Below are 21,637 nucleotides of genomic sequence, written 5' to 3'. Positions count from 1 at the left end.
AAAATATAAGTTAACATAAATACAAATTAGGTTTACATTTAAAATTAAAAAAAGAAATTACACTGTAGGGACTTCTCAGATTTGAAAGTTTTGGCTAACATTTTGAGAGTTTACAACAGTGTAAACGTAATACACGTTCAGTAGATCTAATATTTTGAATCTGTGTCTTTCTTGGCTGGGACTATGAATCTAAGCCTGTCTTGCCATGCCCCCCCCCCACAAAAAAAAAAAAAAAAAACTCACTGCACCATGGATCCCAGCCAGTAAACAAATGGTACTCTACAGTGTACTCTGTTGCCTTTTGTTTTGAGTTTAGACATTCAATGCATGTTATCGGATATTTAATGCTTTTTCATAAAACAGGGTTTGTATTAGATGAGCTGCCCAACTGTAAGCTAATCTGAGTGTTCTGAGCATGTCCGATGTAAGTTAGCCTAAGCTAAGGTGTTGTGTGAGACCAGTGCAGTACATGCATCCTCACTTCCGATATTTTCATCAGGTAACCCCACTACAAGATGAGGTAGTTAGAATGAGAATGGTCCCCATAGGCACATAGATTTAAATGGTCCCCAGATGGTGGAACTGTTTGGGAAGGATTAGGGGGTGTGACCTTGGAGGAGGTGTGACACTGGGGGTGGGGTGAGATTTCAAAAGCCCATACCATTCTAATGACTGTTCACATTCTCTCTCTCCTCCTGTCCCTCTCTGTTCATGGTTGTTACCTCAACAGGAGAATCAAGCCCATAAGCAGCAGTCCTCAGTGGCCTCTGCATCAGTCCGTACTCCAGGTTCCTGTCCTGTTTGAGTTCCTCATCTGATTTCTCTCAGTGATAGAGTGTGGTGTGAACTTATAAGCTGAAATAAACCCTTTCTTCCCCATGTTGCTTTTGGTCATGGTGTTCTAGCACAGCAATGGTAACCCTAACTAAAACAAGATGGTGAAACAACAGTCTGCACTACAATATATCTATTTGTGCCCCATACACCACCTCTGTCATTTTTGCAAGGTATAAAAACTCAACAAATGATAAAGTGACTCTCAGTCAATCGCCCTCCCTCCTCTAAACCAAGGCTCAGGAAGTATTGTGGCAGAGAAGGCAGGAAAAAGGTAAGAACCAGAGGATGGGGGACATGAGCTGTGATGGATGCTGTCATCTAGATGTAAAATGTGGCCATTTCATTCAGGAACTTACAGCAGCTTTGACTACCTTCTCAAGACCAGCACAAGATCAGGACAGTCAGAATTCCCATATAGATGGAGGAGGTCCTCACAAGACCCACCCCTGATTGAAAAAATATTGGCAGTTGATAGTGGAAGGGGCAGGAAAAGATTCTTCTGTGTGATGTGGTCACTGGTGGGTCTCCCGTGCTTCTGTAGATGCCCTGATACTCGTGCACATGAGGAGAGCATTAAATGAATTTGATGGCAAGAAGAGATGGAGAAAACGAGGGGACAAGGAAGGAGGTGGCAGGGAGGAGGAGGGAGAAGAGAACATGACAGGGGTACACATGGGGAAAATGGTGGAGTTGGAAATAAAAATGAAGAATGACTAAAAACACATATAAGAAAGCTATAATGTTGCTATAAGTTGTGCATGCCTATTAATTTCTGTAATTTATAGCTTACTACAGAAAATGTAATATATATTAGTATAATATTCATTTTACAGTGTCATATAAAGCAGTTATGTACATATTTTTAAAAGTAAACACCTTTCTTATTTGAAATGAAGTTTAATCCCAGTCTTTTCTTCTTTACTTCTTGCTACAAACTCATCTTTCTGCCACATAGTAGAAATATTTCTAGTTTGTCTTACAAAGTAGTATAGTAATTAAATGCTACTAAGTATTACTATTTCATGGGTAGTAAAAAGTTACATCCAGACATTTAATTTTAAACTGAGAAACAAGAAAGTTACATAGTATTTGGACTGACTTTTTAACAGTTATACTATTAAAATTTGGATTGAGCACATAAATATTCATAAGGTGAGTTAATGAACAGAGATAAATTCTATTTTATCAAATATAGAAAGAAAACTTGAATCCAGAAATATTCTATGTATATCAAGTAATAACTTGATCCTAGTCAAGTACTAACTAGGTGTTAGTAGAAAATAAACTCACATTTCAAAGAAAACTGGCCCTGCTTCATTGTGCTAATGACTCCTAGAGTCTGGGTGACAACAAACGAATTCCCCCGTTCCCCAGGGGACATGCATTCCCAGTTGGAGCACCTCTCTTGGAACACTCATTTAGGATGGGAGTCATAACTGTCCTTTGCTGTTATTTTCTTTGTATTGTCATGACCCAGTCAAAGATTCATGCTCCTTAGGTTGCTCAGAATCTAGCAAGAGCAAATGTTTACTTTCCCTGTCCTGCTTCTAGGTAGAGAAGCTAATGCACCAGGCTCTCAGATCCATGAATGGCTGACGATATGGGTCTTTTTCTTCTTTAAGACAATGTCCCCCTACGCAGCCCCAGCAAACCTGGAGCTTACTCTGTTCATCATTGCCTCTTTCTCTCAAGTACTGGGATGAAAGACATGAGCCAGCATGCCCAGCTCAAAGGCTATTTTAAACAGCAATTCTCAGCTTAAGAGAAACAATTAGCCTGGTCTAGTGATGAAGGTCTGTAAGTCAGCTACCACAGAGGGTGAAATGAAAAGGCCACCATTTCTAGTCAGCTGGGGCTAGAAAATGAGTTCATGTCCAACTTGGGAGACTTAGCAAGATGCTGTCTCAAAATTAAAATGGAGAAATGGCTCAGCAACAAGAATGCTGGCTACTCTTCCAAAGGACCCAAGTTCAATTCTCAGCACCCACATGGTGGCTCATAAACATCTAGAACTCCAGTTCCAGTAAGTCGGATGCCTCTTCTAGACTCTACAAACATCAGGTACAGAAGTGGTGCATAAACCTACATCCAAACAAAAATACCCTTATGCACAAAATAGAATAAATAGTAAATGTTAAAAAAAAGAAAGGTTGGTGGTATAGCTCATTGATGGAGCATTTGTTCAGCTGGCATGGGGCCCTGTTAATACCCTGGAACAGGGCAGTATGGAAAAGGAGAGAGCTATTATACAGCGCTGTTAAGCAAGGCGTGAGATCCCTCTGTCACTTGAAACCTGCAACTGTACTTTGGAGCCCAGATGTCACATTAAGAGCAATTTATTTCCATTGCTCATAGTTGTGGAAGAAAAGAGGAACATATCAGAGAAGCTTATACACTGACTAGACAACCCCAGCCATCTTGCTCTAGAGTTGACTCTCATGAATTCTATTTCACTACAGTGTATTCTTTTCATAAAATGAAACTAATACTGTATCTATGAACTTGAAGCAATCCCACTAAAATCAGGGACTAGACAAGGCTGCCCACTCTCCCCCTACCTATTCAACATAGTACTGGAAGTTCTGGTCGGAGGAATTAGACAGAAAAAAAAAAAATCAAAGGGATACCAATTGGAAAGGAAGAAGTAAAAACATCACTATTTGCAGATGACATGATAGTATTTGTAAGTGACCCCAAAAATTCCACCAAAAAACTTCTACAGCTGATAAACAACTTCAGCAAAGTGGCTGGATATAAAATTAACTCAAACAAATCAGTAGCCTTCCTCTACTCAAAGGACAAACATGCAGAGAAAGAAATTAGGGAAAAGATACCCTTCACAATAGTCACAAAAACTATGAAATACCTTGGTGTGACTCTAACTAAGCAAGTGAAGGACCTGTATAACAAGAACTTCAAATCTCTGAAGAAGGAAATTGAAGACAATCTCAGAAGATAAAAATATCTCCCAGGAACATGGATTAGAAGGATCAACATTGTAAAAATGGCCATCATACCAAAAGCAATCTACAGATTCAATACAATCCCCATTAAAATTCCAACTCAATTCTTCATAGAGTTGGAAAGAGCAATGTGCAAATTCATCTGGAATAACAAAAAACCTAGAATATCGAAATCCTTCCTTAACAACAAGAAAACATCTGCGGGAATCACTATCCCTGACCTCAAGCTATATTACAAGGCAATTGTGCTAAAAACTGAATGGTACTGGTACAGAGATAGGCAGGTAGATCAATGGAACAGAATAGAAGAACAAGAAATGAACTCTCACACATATGGTCACTTGATTTTTGACAACATTCAATGGAAAAAGAATTGCCTCTTCAACAAATGGTATTGGCTCAACTGGCACTCTGAATGCAGAAGAATGAAAATAGACCCTTTCTTATCTCATTGAACAGAGTTTAAGTGCAAGTGGATCAAAGATCTCCACATTAAACCAGGTACACTGAAACTATTAGAAGAGAAAGCAGGGAAAACCTTAGAACACAGAGGCACAGGGGAAATTTTCCTGAACAGAACATCAATGGCTTGTGCTCTAAGACCAAGGATTGAAAAATGGGACTTAATGAGATTGCAAAGTTTCTGTAAAGCTAAGGACACTGTCAAGAAAACAAAATGGCAGCCAACAAATTGGGAAAAGATCTTTACCAATCCCACATCTGACAGAGGTTTAATATCCAATATATACAAACAACTCAGAAGTTAGACTCCAGAGAATCAAACAATCCTATTTAAAAATGGGGTACAGAGCTAAATAAAAAATTCTCAATTGAGGAATATTGAAGGGCTGAGAAGCATATAAGGAAGTGCTCCACATCCCTAGTCATCAGGGAAATGCAAATCAAAGCAACCCTGAGATTCCACCTCACACCAGTCAGAATGGCTAAGATCAAAAACTCAGATGACAGCAGATGCTGGCAAGAATGTGGAGAAAGAAGAACACTCCTCCACTGTTGGTAGGGTTGTAAGCTGGTATAACCACTCTGGAAATCAGTCTGGTGGTTCCTCAAAAAATTGGACATAGTACTACCTGAAGACCCAGTTATCCCACTTCTGGGCATATACCCCAAAGATGCTCCAACATACAATAAGGACACATGCTCCACCATATTCATAGTAGCCTTATTTATAATAGACAGAAGCTGGAAAGAACCCAGATAGATGAATGGATACAAAAATTGTGGTATATTTACACAATGGAGTACTACTCAGCTACTAGAAACAATGATTTTATGAAATTCCTAGGAGAATGAATCTAGAGAATATCATCCTGAGTGAGGTAACCCAGTCACAAAAGAACAGACATAATATGCAGTGAGTGATTATTGGATACTAGCCCCAGAAAGCTCTGAATACCCAAGAGACAAGTCACAGATCATATGAAGCTCAAAAAAAAAAAAAAAAAAAAAAAAAAAAGCCAAAAACTGGAAGCCTCAGTCTGTAGAAAAAAAACAAAACAAAACAAAAAGCAACAACAAGTGTATAGTACCCACTGAGAGTGGGGTACACCTAGACCTTAAATCATTAATAACTCAAGAGCTAAGAAGATAGCCTTGTGGCAATTTTTGCTTTTAATAATCATTATGTTTAATCTATACACACCAAGAAAACTCTGACTGTTTCCATGTTACGTTTTGTTCTACATGTACTTTATGCCTATGGTAACTAGTAAGATTTCAATGCATACTATCAAAACTTTTAAAAAATCAAGTACTGATAGAAATATGTTCATATGGTTTTATGCCAAAATGCTTTTTAAAAATATCTGTACATGTTTCTCTCTCTTTTTAAAATAAAGTTGTAAGAAAAAAAAATATACCGTGTCTCTGAAAATCTTTGTGTTCAGAATCCAAAAGAAAACAAAATAAAAAACTAAAACACACAAGCAACAAAAACAAAAAAGCAAAACCCCAACACTGTAAATTTGCAGTTTTGGGAAAAATGCAGATGTTCTAGACCTGTGGGTAGTGACCCCTTTAGGGGTTGAAAACTTTTTTTACAGAGATCACCTAAGACCATTCGAAAATGCAGATGTTTACATTACGGTTCATAACAGTAGCAAATAGTACATTACAAAGTAGCAATGAAAATAATTCTTTGTTTGGGGGTCAGCACAGCATGAGGATTAATGCATTAAAGCAAAGTAGCATTAGGAAGGTTGGGAGGGAGGAATGTCAGGCCTAGGAATTCTGCTGTTCACAGCTCTTGCAGCCCCCTACCCTGCCCCCACTTCCGAGCCTCTTGCCCACCCTCCTCACCCATCAAAGGCTTTCATTGACAACCACAACTCTTTCATCCTTGGAACAGAAAGACCTCAAAAATCTCTGTGTCTGCTTCAGAGAGAAAGAAGCACACCGACCTAACCCTAGAGCCCACTGATGAAATCTGTGAGTCCACTGTTGAACCACAGAAGCAGAAGAATCCAAGAAGGATGCATGGACCTAGAATGATTTGTAACCCAATCACTGAGTGTTTTTAAAATGCTCAGCTCTCAAGTCCAACACAGATCAAACGGATGGGGAATACTCGGGTGTGGGGTCCTAGTACTGACAAGTTCAGGCATCTCCTGGAGTGGCTGCTAAAGCACACACAAGGTTGAGAACTGCAAGCTTGGTTTAGTACACCATGGCTCTCTGGGGACTGATACCAAATACGTGATTGTAGAACATTCTAGTCTGCGGCTCTTCAATGGGTATGAAATCTGATGTAGCAGGGTTTTATCTAGAGTTTCTGACATGAAATCGGATGTATCTGCTTTTTAAAATGGTCCCAAGTTCTTCTGTTGGGAAGTAAGAGTGTGTGTCTTCTCTCCTGGGATACAGGTGAACTTTGGCTCACTGCATCTGAAAGGGAGTATCTTCCTTGTGATAGGCTATCTACAAGTACTTAAGTTTTCAAATGTCAGAGAAATGAATGGAATTTATTTGTTGTTTTAATTTGGGTGTATGAGTTTTGAATGGTACTCCATGAAAACATATATTCATATAATAAACTCTGGAACGCATGGGCATTGCCTTATTTAGATGACTTTCTAACTTCATACAGGAAATAGTATTTATGTAATATTTATGTATTTATGTAATATTTATGTATTATATATATGTGTGTGTGTTTTATATATATATATATATGTATATATATATATATATATATATATATATATATGTGAACTTCTGGTTTTTTTTAAGACGGTCATTTTGTGGTTAATTTGTTGTAGCAGCCACAGAAAACTACTATAGTCATAAATAATGTATTTCCTCATCTAAATTCTCTGCATCTACGTGAGGAGAAAGCACAGTAAATTCCAGTGTTACTCTTTCCACGCCTCTCTGCATCTCTAGCCATTTACAAAATATATTTCAGCTCACATTTTTTGAAGTGTGTGTGTGTGAGAGAGAGAGAGAGACAGACAGATAGACAGACAGACAGACAGACAGACAGACAGACAGGAAAAGATTGGGAGATGGACATGTAAATGCCAGTGTGAAGCCCAGAGGTAGATGCTAGATGTCTTTTTTCAATAGCTCTATCCATTTTACTTATTCATTAATTCATTCCTTTGTGACAGGGACTGTCATTGACCTAGGAAAGCTTGACTGGCCAATGACCTCCTAGAAGTAGGGGAGGGGGTTCCACAGCTTGAGTTACAGAATACCTCACCCCCAGCTTTTAAAATGGGTGCTGGGAATCCCAGCTTGTTTGGCAAGCACTTTACTGCTTAAGCCATCTATCTCCCCAAACCCACACCTCCTTTCCTGACACGGGGTCTTTCTTTCCTCTGGAGCTTACTGATTAGGCTAGACAGGCTAGCCTGCAAGCCCCAGGGTGATCCCTGTGCCTGGGGGTCCTGGAACCACAGCCACCACCGCAGCCACATGGGCACTCTGGTCCTTCTTGCACAGCAAGCACTTTATTGGCTGAGTCATCCCTACGGTCTTTAACATGTTATTTGCCACAGATGTATTTTTACTACTGTTTATTTGCCCGGGCTGATTGCTTTACATGCTTTCCCGTCTTTTCTAAGGTATGGTTCTGTAGCCATTTTTAGGCTGTATTTACCAGCAGTCTGGAGTAAAAAATAAATAAACATTTTGAATTCTTCTGATGGCTCCTTGTACGTATTTGAGAGCTGAGATGTGAAGGATGGAGCTTTTGCACAGAACCGCTAAGGAGTAATGAAGTTGATAGTTTCGTATTGATGTTACCAAGTGGAGAAATACTGGTGGGCATGTTATAAATCTCAGCTGAGTGTACCTTATAAACTAACAGTACTCTTGGAAAGTGTGGGTATCAATACAAGAAACTCAACCAGGAGCTTAGCGGACATGAACAAAAGCGATGTCCTCAAACAGGAAATAAAAAGCAGTAGGCAAAGAGAAAACAATAAATAGTGCCTTTAACAAATGTTCTGTACTTACTTACAGAAATGGCGGAAACTGGGAACTAGATGTGAGTTAACTTTTTAAAGTACCTTTTCGGTTGTTCTGCAAATCCAGAACAGTTTTAAACATGAGTTTCTTGGGAGGGGCCTAAAACAGCAGTCTTTTCCTGAGGTTCATATTTTTTGAAAAATCCGAAGAAAGTGAGAGATCTAATAGAAATCAGAAATAGCTATTCTTGACCAGTCCCCAACCCCCACCCCGGTACCTAGTCTTTACCAGAAACTATCAAATAACACACCCTCGACCATTTCTAATGCTCTGGGAAGGAAACACCAAGAAAACTTTGCCAAAACCCCTTCGGTGCGGCTCCCTGGCTTGTTCCCAGGGCTAACGGGCGTGCCATCTGCTCGCAGGCCAGGTGCTAAGCAGGGTTCACGTGTCACCCGGTGCTAGGGAGCCGCCCTGGCAGGTCCAGGCAACTCCGCTCCCGCAGGTTGCTGGGGGCAGGGTGGCGTCCGCAGCATCCCGTGCGTGCGGATCGGTTCCCCGGCTCCATCTGCTGCCTGGGGTCGCCCCCCCCCCCAACAAAAGGGCGCCCCGCGGAGAGCGCGCCGGCCCGCGCCGCCCCGCCCCGGCTTCCCGCGTCCCCGCCCGCGTCCCCGCGGGAACCGCTCCCGCGTCACCGCCTCCAGGTACCCGGAAGGGGGAGGGGGCGAGGCGACAACAATCCGGCGGGCGGGCGAAGGGGAGGAAAGGCGCGGCGCCGAGCGCCAAGACAGCGAGGGGCGGGGCTTCGGGCCGTGCCGCCGCGCCATTGGTCGGCACCGCCCCGCCGGCCGCCGCTCATTGGTGAATGCTCAAATTCAGTCTCAAGGCGCCAGAGGAGGTGTTTTAGCGGGGACCGCGATCCCGGGCTAGAGCTTGGCTTAGGCGGGTAGGAGACGCTGTCGCTACCACGGGTGGAGCGGAGCGTCTGCGAGCCTTGCCCTGTCCTGCCCATGTCGCCAGCCAGCCGCTGAGATCTACACGCTCTGCCCGCGCACGCGTGCGGTTCGGGCGTCCCCGGAGATAGCCTCCATCGCGCAGCGGCAGTAAGGAAGCGTGCGGCCCCCGCGGATGGGGAGGCGGGAATGCGGGGAAGGGTTACCCGCCGCCCTGGCTGCCATCCCACAGGCCCCGGGTCCGAGTGCCCTTGCGGTTGTGCTGGCTGCAGCGATGGGTGAAGGAGGCTGGTCCCTCCCCCACGATTTAGGGGGCTCCCTGGGAAGTTTCACTTGGGGTGTGCTTAGATGCCTAGGGAGGGGCTGTGAGCTTCCCGCATGGGTTGGTCTCGAGATCGGGTTTCAGTCTACCCCCTAGATGAAACCCACTCAAAGTTGAATTCCTCCCGGTTCTTTGCGCCAAAATTAACTGACCTGGGAGACCCTGTAACTTTCTTGACATTTACCTAACACCTTCCTTACTTGGTAACTATTTTGCCTCTTGCTTTTTATAAAGGATTACTGTTTTGTTCAGTTTTCCTTCTTCCCAGATTTCCAGTGATTTCTAAGTATATTATAACTGTTCATGTGATTTTTAATGAAGAATGGAGGGTGTCTGCATTCTTGGGAAATCCCAGGAATGCTCTAGGGAAGGGAAGTTGATGTTCACATGTGGCATTCTGTTGGTGTTGGAGGGGAAAATGTGAAATAATCTTCTGATATAATTGTGTGTTCCAGATGGAGGTAAATTGTTTAACACTAAAAGACTTGATCAGCCCCAGGCAGACAAGACTAGATTTTGCCGTTGAAGATGCAGAGACCGCACAAAAGGTAAGCACAAATAGATACTTTATAGTCTCTATTTTGGACGATGGTGCCTGGCTTTCATCTTGTGTACAGCATAATTGTGATGAGCATTGTGGAGGAGTTTTTAGGGAACGGAACCACTACCACCATTGTTTCAGCTCCTCTTAAGTCATTAGTGTTGGAATCCACTCCTAAAGTCAGAGGTACATCCTGGATGCAGCTATCAGAGGCTCTCAAGGGTAGGTAAGCTAATGCTTTGCAGAAATTAGAAAAGTCAGTTCCCTGGAACAGAATTTTGTAGTTACAGATACCGGATTTAATGCTCACATGCTGAGAAACACAGTCTCCTTCCGAATGAACCAAGTGCAGAGATTTCTCCCAAGAGTTACAGTCTTGCCAACTGCCAACGTGACTGACCCCCCCCTCCCCCCAGCTACTCTGAATAGTTTACAGCCCCTCTGCTTCAGCAATAGCTAAACCACCCTGGGGTATGCACAGGTATGCAAAACAGAGGTCCTGTTGAGAAGATGTAGCTATGACATCTTTAAGCTAAAGCAAATAGAAATCTATAGTAGCAACTTCCATGGGCACAGAACCCCTGGATTCCAGGTGTTGGTTTTAGGTTAGCATCAACAATGAACCTGCCAGGTGACAAAGAGCTTGCCTTTATATAATATTTGGCAATAATAAAAAGTTATTATGTTTGTTAGGGGGGACATGTACAGCAAAACATGATTGTTTTAAAGAGGGTGTGTTTACAATCACCTAAGAATCCGACCTTATGTATATATTCAGACTTTTGTGTTTTGGCAGTTCCAAAATAAAACTTTTCTGTTTGCCTTTGAAATTTGGATAGTTTTGCCTAGGATGTGGTGTGTGTGTGTGTGTGTGTGTGTGTGTGTGTGTGTGTGTAATATATAGTCTTCCCTCTCAGTGCTCCACTTGACTTTCTGGTCAGTGACTTACCCAGGACTGTTCCCCAAGGTTTGACGGCCCCCTCCTTAGTTTGCCTTTGTAAGTGATGAGTTTTCCTCATGGGAGTGCAGAGAAATTCATGTGACCCAAGAGATCGATCGGGAAAGCAGAGAGGAGGCAAGAGATGAGAACAGGGTGGTTTTGCAGGGATATTGGGGGTCCCTTTGACCTCTCCCCATTGTTGAAGGGTAACGAGGTTTCCTAAGGATGGCAGGAACATGGGGTTCACAGTCACAGAGACCTGGGTTTGATTTCCTGCTCTGCCACTTACCTGCTAAATGACCCCAGGTAAATATATTTTTAAGGCCTTTTAGCGAATATTTGTGTTCCGAACACCAGAGATAAGGAGGTTGAATATCGCCTAATATTTCTTAGTTCATTGGCCACCTTTATAAATCAGAGTCAGCGCCTAGAATCTCACCCATCGGGTTTTTGTAAAGTGCCTAGCTTTGTACACTTTCATGTCGTATTGAATCAAAATGACTGTGAACTCATAACTTGTCCTTTAGTTACCTTAGAGGCTTTCAGAGACCCAGATACAGAAGTATCTAACTACGTTATACTCACAGAACAGGGTAGGAAGAAGGACATGCACTGGAAAGCTTCAAGGGAGGCAAGATTTGGGTAAAGCTTTATTGGGTAAGGAAATTCACTCAGCCTACCTAAAAGAGTTAGTGGGAAGAACATCTCGGACAGCAAAAATGAGATTTGAGCCTTTGAAAACTGTTTGAGACATCCAGAGCGGCCAGAAGCCAATGAGAAAAAGCTATTCCTTCCTAAGATTCCTCTGGGGAATATCTGGAAGGATCACTGGATCATTTGTCCTTTTGAGGACCTCTTTCTTGATATAACATTATCACCCAGTTTTGCTGTTCTTAGTTCCGGTGTCTTTCGTGGTCATTGTGCTCAATGGCATCAAAAGTAGGAAGGGGACAGTTTGGGACAGAGAAGCGAGTGTTAAGGATGGTGCTGCTAAGAGGACCTTAATTGCTGGCCTGTGCACCGGGTTTTCTAAGGCCCTGGAACGTGAGGAGAGGGGGAGCTAGCAAAGAAGTGGAACTGTGCAGCACCTGATGGTAGGTGGATGGATGCCTGTAATTCAGCACTGTGGAGGCTGAGGCAAGAGAGATGGGAGAATTGTGAGGCCAGAATAACAGACTCATACCACCATGCCTGGCTTCCAAGTGTGTTCTTTAAAGGCCATTAGTCTCTTTAAGGAGGAGCTAAGGCAGAAGGTGGATTTAGCTTGGAATATGCTGGTACCTGTGTGCTCTCTAGACAGATGACTCTGCGTAAGGGTCAGCTGATAGCCTGATTTTGAAATTCTTGAAAAGTTATAGCCTTGGACCCAAACTTGGAGTTGTGAGCATGTGGGTTGACCTTAAAGCCGCATATGTGTGAGTTTGGGTGAACTAGTCCAGAGAGAGGTAAGGGAGCTAGAAGTCTGAGTGTAGGGAAGGGGGCCCAATGGAGAAGAGTGAGAAGGTAGAGTCGGAAATAGAGAGAACTAAAATAGAAGTAGTGTCTAGGAGGCTGCAGTCTAGATCTTACAGAGCCAAAAATCACTGCCAACCTTAACCACTTCAGTGCTTATCAGCAAGAGGTTTTAGCACCAGGTTGATTTGGCAACCAAGAGGTGGCCCAAGTACACCAAGGATTGGAAGATGACAAGGACTGGAAGATGACAGGAGGAAGGTATCAGTGTGGATCACTCTTTCGAGGAAGTGTATTCTGGCAGGAAGGAGAGTTGTTGGCCAGACACCTAACCTGGAGTCTCTGCAGTGAGCCTTTAACAATTGGTCGGGTTTCGTCAGCAAGACTCTGCATATGGCTTAGAGAGAAAGGGATGCTCAGAGGAAGAGCTTGGGTGTGATAGACGACAGAAAGCCCATGAGATACAACGTGAGCCCTCTGTGAAGAGGGAAGTGGAAGTTAAGCAGCTATTATCAAGGTTCTTGACAAAGCTGGTAGCCACATGTGACTTGAGATTGCATAGTCAAAGCTATATAGAGACATGAAAAAAGTTGAAAAACAAGGTCTTTTAGCTTCCAAGCCTTCCCTGTGACAATATACAGCATAATTCCCCGTAGCCATAGTAACAAGTACTTATTGATCATAACAATGAGCGCTTGCTTATTCGTAGACGGCAGTGTTTCACTTTGCTGTCTGATACAGTGGCTTTGTGGCAGAGAAACCCAGGTTCATTCCCTCCTTCATATCTGAAAGCTGTGAGACCATCCCATGGTTTGCACTTCTCTGGGCTCTCTGACAGAACTGATGTCCAAGATGTTGCAGATTGGATTCCCTAGCAAGCAGGTTCCACTTAAATTGTGTGTGCGGGAGACTTGTGAGTGCCCAGGATTTTAGCTAAGGAAGGGGAAAGGGGCAGAACTGAGATGCAGGATGGAATTCTGAGATCCCACTACAAGGAACTCAAGGTGACCCCTTTGAATGGTCCCCAGTAGGGAGACTGGATGTCGCTTGCTGGGAGGACTTTTACCAGTCATTGAGTTCAAGGTTGGTGTCCCAGGAATGGGTGTGGTCCTAGGTACTTGGGCCCTCTCCAGCTAAGGCAATCCAGCCAAGGGCATGTGTTGTTGGCATGACTTCCAACAACTGGAAAGATGACTCAGTCATTCCTGAAGAGACCTGGTTGCAAACAGAGTCTACCATATGTGTAGGCAGCCTTATTAGAAAGCCTTGGTAATTAGATTGAACCCCATGTTTTGTGTGTCTGTATGTGTGCACTATACACACATGTATGTATGTATGTATGTATGTATGTATGTATGTATGTATGTATGTATATGGAAACATGGAACTAGGTAGAATGAATAACCCAGTCTGAACTATATAAATTCCATTTGGTTCTTTCCAAAAGGCAGTACAGACCATGGGCACAGAGTGTAACTAGATCATAGCTCACTTTCTTGCCCATCTCACAACACAATTCTTTGTGCCATTTTTAAATGTTAATGTAGAGGTGTTGTCTTAGTTGCAGTTTCTATTTCTGTAGCAAAACCATGACCAAAAAAAAAAAAAAAAAAAAAAAACAAAAAAACCCCAAGCTGGGGAGAAAAGGGTTTACAGCTTATACTTCCACATGGCTGTTCATCATTAAAGGAAATCAGGACTGGAACTCAAACACGGCAGGAACCTGAAGGCAGGAGCTGATGCAGACGTCATGGGGGGGGGCTGCTTACTGGCTTGCTTCTTATGACTTTCTATAAGAAAGCAAAACCCCCAGCCTAGGAGTGGCAGCACCCACAATAGGCTGAGCCCTCCCCCATCAATCACTAATTAAAAAAATTCTTAGAGCTGGGGTTTATAGAATCATTTCTTCAAGGTTCCCTCCTCTCAGATAACTCGTTTGTGTCAGGTTAACATAAGACCAGCCAGCACAAGTATGATACAGTTCTAAACCAGCCACACTCCCAAACTTCACTCGTACTTGAAACTATGCAAAATTGCTTGATCACTGCAGAGAAACTGAATAACTCATTCCTGTGTGGGCATGTACTCTGGAAACAGAAGGGAGGAAGAGTAAGTCTGTCTACTCATAAGCCGGGGACACACCTTGTGCCTTGAGGGTTCCTTTTGGCAAGACATAGAGTTCACACCTGGAATGGGCAAATCATCATACGAAATATGACCTGTGGAACAGGCCTCCACGGGTGCATGGACTCATTACTGAGTCAAGACATACATCAGCAAGTAAAGGAGAAATGTAGGGGGCTGTATGATATCAGGGCAAATGGGGAAGAGGCTTGCTTAAGTTTTCTTGGGAGTTCATTATGCACTAGTGAGCTACTTTGAACCCTTAAGGTGGGTATTTTTTATGAACATTGCTTTTTAGTTGAATACATTTCAATGAAGTAAGGGAAGCAGGAAAAACTTGCCCGCTGACCCAGGATCCTCTATACATAACCACTTCCCTGTGTTGTGTCTCCAGGTACCACTGGGCACCTTTTCTGGAACTTAAAAAAAGATATTTTCCTTCTAATTTGCACCCTGAATGAGCTCATTTGTAGATGCATCATATTTAGAAACTGCTATCAGCTGCCTTTCACATGCTTTCGGGCTGCTGTATACATCTTCAAGCAAAGTACTTAACCTCTATACTTGAGGTTATATAACTTCATCCACAAACTGAAATAAACAATAGTGCCTGTGTCAGAGAATTGGATTAGGAAATGATACAAGTCCAGGAAACAGGGAGTGACATGTATTAAGCACTCCATCATTTCCCTTGAGGGTTCCCTTGTAGGCACCATCACAATAGCTCACTAGCAGGGACTTGTTAGCAGAACTGAGCAACCCTCTAGGATTGCTGGTTGCCTGCTGCTGCAAAAGCATGAGACCTTGTCACCTCCACCACTCCTTCCCAGCACATTCTAGTACAAGAGAGTGTCACCTTAGCTAATCACCAGCTTCTACTAACCCAATGAACAAGAGTGGTTGGCCTGTGTCTTAGTTAGGGTTTTTTGTTGCTGTGAAGAGACACCATAGCCAAGGCAACTCTTACAAAGGAAAGCGTTTCATTGGGGCTGGCTTACTGTTCAGATGTTTAGTCCATTATCACATTAGGAAGCATGGCAGATGGATACGGTGCTGGAGAGGTAACTAAAAGTTCTACATCCAGATCTTCAGGCAGCAGGCAGAGAGTAGTACTGGTCCTGGTTTGAGCTTCTGAGACCCCAGAGCCCACCCCCTCTGACACACAGCTTCTAACAAGGCCACACCTCCAATAATGCCACTGCCTATGAGTTTATGGGGGCCACTGTCATTTAAAACTCCAAAGCTTTTGGACCCAAACACCAATTTCTCCCAGTCTTCTACCTCTGTCCAGAAGAGGACTGTTTTAGGCACTGATCAGTCAGAACTGAAGCATTCAGTAGCTGTAGGGTGGTTGATACAGTACAGGAAAAGTGAGATGTTGAACCTTCCTCCTTTTCCATTCTATGAGTCATTGTTGACAGGAAGAGAATTCCACTAGAAAAGGGAAGACTCTGGTTTAGAATGATGAAAAACGGCGGAAAGACATTTGTGTATGTTATTTGGCGTATCCAAATGCAGGCTCTTCATGCTGCTGTTTTGATTTGTTGTATTATGGGCTCATTTTGCACCTTTTCTTAGAATTGTCTTAGGCAGTCTACATGAAGTATGGTGGGAGGCAGGTGGCGCTACGCAAACTATTTCAAGTTTGCAAAAGCTGAAAAGCAAAACCTTAGCACGGAGCACTTAAAAACCTTGCTAGCCATTTGATGCCACCTCCGGGGCATCTAAGCTTACCTCCTGGAGGTTTCACTTCTTGTAGAGGCTATAGATTGTCTTAAGTGACAAACTCAAATGGTATATGATGTGCGGCGAAAATTCCACACTAGCCCTATGAGGTAAGTAAGGGTCACTTGGCAGGACTCAGGGAAATAGAAAGCAATATAAGCTAGCAAAACACTGGTCCTTCGCTGTGAGTGGTCAGAGAAACACTGCTCAGAAAACATGAGGCAGCTCTCAGGGTAGCTCACGATGATATTTTGTCACCTACTCTCCCTTTAACTAGTCTTGTAACAAGTTGCTTTTGACCACAGACCTACCAAGTCACAACTGCTCTTCAACTGTGAGTGCAAACTTGTAAGTAGGGTTTTGAAAAATACAGCCCCGTGAAGCAAAAAAGATGTGGTTGGAACTATCACAGGCAACTGTTGGTGACAGATACATTTGTGACTTCCCTTTCCAGCACTTTATAAAAAATATGTGCAAAAAAAAAAAAAAAAAGCAGATATAATGGGGTTCCTTGGAGCCACTGTTCAATGCCCGTGCAGTTCTCTGTTCATTTATTCAGTATTGGTTCTTTCCAACCTTGAACATGTGGCCTGTCTGGATTTCCACGTCTGAGTGGAACCTACTCTGTACACCTGCCCTTTCTTGGCCCTGCTAAAAAGTTCCCTTTGCTTTAAATAGGAGAATATATTTGCCGATCGATCAAGGATGACACCTAAGACACCCATGAAAAATGAGCCAATTGATCTGTCAAAGCAAAGAATCTTTACCCCAGAAAGAAACCCCATTACTCCAGTAAAGCTGGTGGACAGGCAGCCGCAGGTGGAGCCATGGACACCCACAGCCAACCTGAAGATGCTCATCAGTGCGGCCAGCCCAGACATAAGAGACCGGGAGAAAAAGAAGGAGCTGTTCAGACCCATTGAGAATAAGGAGGATGCGTTTGTGAACTCCCTGCAGGTAATAAGCTGTGCTCAGAGGACTTTGTAAAAACGTCGCAGATTTACTTGATTATTTAAAAGTCACGCGATACCTGTGTGGTCAGACGGCGCTCATTAAATCTGGCATTATTTGTTAAAGGGTGAGTTTTTGCTCGGATTCTCATTTTTCATAATTAATTGCTTTTCTCCCTTAACCAGACCAAAATCTTAAAAATAGCTAACAGTAGTTTGATCCCATAGAGAAATTTGGATTATTTCTTTTTTTCATTTTAAATATTTATTTACATTCTAGTAGTTGCCTCCCCTTCGGTTCCTCCTTCCACAGCTCCTTATTTCATCCCTCCTTCCCCTTGCCTTTGAGAGGGTGCTCCCACCACCGCCAGACCTTCCCTTTCCCTGAGGCCTCAAGGTTCTTGAGGATTAAGCACATCTTCTCCCAACAGGGCCTGACAGGCAGACCTTTGCTGTGTTTGTGCCCGGGGCCTCAGACTGGCCCGTGGATGCTCCTGGTTGATGGCTCAGTCTCTGGGAGCTCCCTGGGGTCTGGGTTAGTTGCTACTGCTGGACTTCCTACGGGGTTGCTCTCTCTTTCAGCTTCTTCAGTCCTTCTCCTAATTCAACCATAGGGATCTCCAACTTCAGTCCAAAGGTTCTGTCTCAGTCGGCTGCTGACAGGGCCTCTTGGAGTACAGCCATGCCAGGCTCCCATCTGTGAGTCCATCATATATCAGCAATAGTGTCAGGCCTTGGTACCCCCCGAGATGGATCCCAAGTTGGACTGGTCACTAGACCTCTTTTCCTTCACTCTCTTCTTCATTTTTGTCCCTGTAGTTGTTTTAGATAAAAACAGTTCTAGGTCAGAAATTTTGACTGTGAGTTAGTAACCCTGTCTCTCAGTTTCAGTTGTTTTTTTTTTTTTTTTTTTTAATTGGTTTTTTTAAATTTACATTTTAAATGTTATCCCCTTTCAAGGTTTCCCCTCCAGAAACCTCCTATCCCATTTCTTCTACCCCTGCTTCTATGAGGGTACTCCCCCACCCACCCAACTACTCCCTCCCATCTTCCCACCCTAACATTGGTATTTTTTTTTTAAGATTTATTTATTTTATGTATATAAGTATACTGTAGCTATCTTCAGACACACCAGAAGAGGGCATCAGATCTCATTACAGATGGTTGTGAGCCACCTGATGTCGTTGCTGGGAATTGAACTCAGGATCTCTGGAAGAGCAGTCAGTGCTCTTAACCACTGAGCCATCTCTCCGGCCCTTACCCCCCTTTTCTAACATTGATTTTTTTTTTTTTTAAAGCACTGTCATTTGTTGTTGGTTGATTGGTTGAGTGTGGGCATGTGGGGGAAAAAGTGCGTGCACTTGTGCAAATGCATGTGAACTCTGCTGTGTTAATCACTTTTCTGTTGCTGTGAATAGATGCCATTTTGACAGCCATCTAGCTATGGTGACCTCCTGCTGTACTGTATTGTGCAGGAAGGGAGGGTGGAGGTGATGAGGTCTCATCTTTTTATTTTTATTTTTTTCTTATAAAAGAAAACATTCAATTGGGTCTTGTGTACACTTTCAGAGGCTTAGTCCACCATCATCATGAGGAGCACAGAGGCGCACATAGCACTGGAGAAGGGACATCCTGACTAGACAAGAGGAAGGCACTGAACCTGGTGTGGCCTTTTGAAACCTTAAAGCCCACCCCCCAGAGACACACTGCCTCTAACAAGGCCACACCTCCTAATCCTTTTCAAACAGTGCCGTGCTCCTTGATGAGTCAGCAGTCAAATATATAATCCTATAAGGGCCGTTCTCATTCAAACCTCAAGAGCCTTAATGATTTAACATAGGGCTTTGGACCTAGTTGGCAAGCCCTCTGCCACCAAGCCACATCCCAGCAATCCTTGCAGAGGCTCTTAGGCCATCTTTAAATTAGCTTCCCCATGAAGAAGCAGGACTGCTCAATAAACAGCATAGTCATACCGTTTTTAAAAGACTTAACAATCAGTCTTTACTCCCACCAAACTTTTTCTGAGACCTCTCTCCCAAGAAAAATGACTTGCAGTTTGGAGTCTTTTCAGCTCTTTTTTCCCCCTTTTTGCTGGATTTTTTAAAGCATTAGCCAAAAATACAGAAATTTGGAAAGAAAAAGAGAAGATGTCTCAGATGACAGCAACTCAAAGCTAATGGAGCAAAATGAGTTTAATCTACACACACCGCTGCACTGGATTCTTCTGGGTCGCTAGATACAAATCATGCAGAATCGAGAGCAATTCCTTTATGCTTAATGCCAGAAATGTTTCATAATTCCTCTCTGTGTCTGGTCTGTTCCCTGGCCTCTTCTCTGGATTTTATGTGTTCTGACAATCACAGGAAGCCCAGCTTCAGAGACTGGGCTCAGATCAGAAGTGATTGTGGCTAAGTTAAGTTACTCTGTTGTATACGCTGTGCTCTTGCAAACTTGCTTGGGCTATTCTTTCAGGATTCAAAGTTTTATAAAATTGAAACTATTATAATGGTGGTCATCTTGGCTTCTATTTTTCTAGGTGTTTTTTTTTTTTTTTCCTTCTCTGTTTTGGTTTGTTTTGTTTTTTCAGGACAGGGTCTTACTCTGGCTATCCTGGAAGTCACTCTGTAAAACAGGCTGGCCTCGAGCTCACGAACTCACGGAGCTCTGCCTGTAAGTGCTAGCATTAGAGGGCGTGTGCCACCACCCCTTGCAGGGTTTGCATTTTCAGTCAGCACGCTTTCAAGAATCATTTATGTTTTTGTCACCGTTAAAGCTGTCCTCTGGTGGCTATCCAGTGATCTACCGTGTGGGCACTGTGATACCTGTCTTTTCTGTCTGCAGCCATTACGGTGGTTTGCAGTTTGGGGCTGATACAAATATATGTTGTTCATATTTCCTGGTGTATATAACATTTTCTAGAGCAGTGGTTCTCGGAATGGTCTTTGGGAAATTCTTCATACCCAGAGGATCTCTCAGAGGGCTTTTTTGAAATGTTCATATTTCTGCTTGTCTGTATGTAGACTGCATTCTTGCAGTGCCTACAGGGATCAAAAGAGCCTTAGATCCCCTGGAACTGGAGTTATGGGCAGGTGTGGCCCATATGTGGGTACTGGGAATTGAACCCAGGTCCACTGTAAGTGTTCTTAAGCTGAGTTATCTCCCTAACCCCCAAATTGTTTTTTCAGTAATACTAAGATGTTTGCCAGTTAAATCCCCGTTCTCGGCTACATTGAAATTTGAGTGATTACGAGATGTAGATACGTTAAGTACAGAAACAAGCCTGGAATCATTTTCTGTGAAGCCAACACTAAAGACATTGGAAACAGACATGGGAACCTGACCTTTTCTCAGCAGCGGAGATGTCTCCGTGTATTTTCTACTATATCAAATGTCAATTCATAAAACTCACTCCAGTCACCGCCTTCAATCCCAGCACTTAGGAGGCAGAGGTAGGCAGTTCAGCCTGGTCTACAGAGTGAGTTTCAGAAAAGCCAGGGACACAGACACACACGCACATATACAAAACCTTTCTCAAAACCAACAGCAGCAAAATCAAAATACTCACATGAACAGAAAGCTCTGTGAGGTCCTCAATAGTTTTTAGGAACACAAAGTTTGAAGGTTACTGTACCCCCGGTAGTGGAAAGGATATCATTGGCTATGCATACATTCATTGGGTGTTTGGTGCCACATTGCTCCCCTGTCACTAGGCATGTGAAACATTGATTGACCCATGTCTCCCCTGCAACTGTCACCTATCTGTCAAGGTCATGGGAGTCTTTCTGTAGCACCTACTGGTTTCCTCTTGACTGTGGCTCTTAAGATTAAGCAGTCCATGTGATCGCTGGCCACCGTGGATTTTTTTTTCCTCTTCTGTGTGATGCCTGTTTGTGTGTGCCGATCTGTATTGGGTTGTTTTTCTTTCTCATAGTGATTTCTAGGAGATGGTTCATATTCTTGATACCAAACTATCATTAGTCACTTGGTTTATATATCTTGGCTCGGCTGGGTTGGCTTCATTTCCTTTCTGTTGGCTCTCGGCTCACACAGCTCTTTATTTAACATGGCTTTGTATTAGGGCCTTTCCTCTCTAAGATCTTTTTTTCATCTTAATTACTTTTTAAATTCACGTATATGTGTACCTGCTTCTCTGTGTATGTACCATGTGTGTGGAGCTGCTCATGCAGACCAAAAAAGGGCCTCGTATCCCCCTGGAAATAGAGTTGCAGGTAATTCTGGGCCACTGTGGATTCTGGGAATTAAATCTGGGGCTTCTGAAAAATTAACCAGTGCTGTTAACCTTTGAGCCCATCTTTTTAGCCCCAAGACCTCTTTTAAGGATGCTCTTTTGGGGGCTGGAGAGATGGTTCAGCAGTTAAAAGCACTTGTTTCTTGCAGA

At 43.2% G+C, this 21,637-nt stretch overlaps 1 protein-coding gene across 1 annotated transcript in view; it reads left to right on the top strand.

The window, feature by feature from the left end:
* Nucleotides 1-9,961: 9,961 nt before the first annotated feature.
* E2F7 (E2F transcription factor 7) overlaps nucleotides 9,962-21,637 on the top strand; it is a gene marked incomplete at both ends in the record, with an annotated part of 36,362 nt that continues 24,686 nt past the window's right edge. Inside the window, 2 exons of the mRNA XM_080935650.1 lie at nucleotides 9,962-10,054; nucleotides 16,967-17,245. Coding sequence (XP_080791776.1) covers nucleotides 9,962-10,054; nucleotides 16,967-17,245 — 372 coding nt within the window. The remainder of the gene's footprint in view (nucleotides 10,055-16,966; nucleotides 17,246-21,637) is intronic.

The sequence above is a fragment of the Micromys minutus genome, assembly GCF_963924665.1.
Source record: "Micromys minutus genome assembly, chromosome: 22".
Classification (NCBI taxonomy): Eukaryota; Metazoa; Chordata; class Mammalia; order Rodentia; family Muridae; genus Micromys; species Micromys minutus.
The sequence above is the reverse complement of the archived record's forward strand: the minus strand, read 5'-3'. Positions and strand labels throughout refer to the sequence as shown.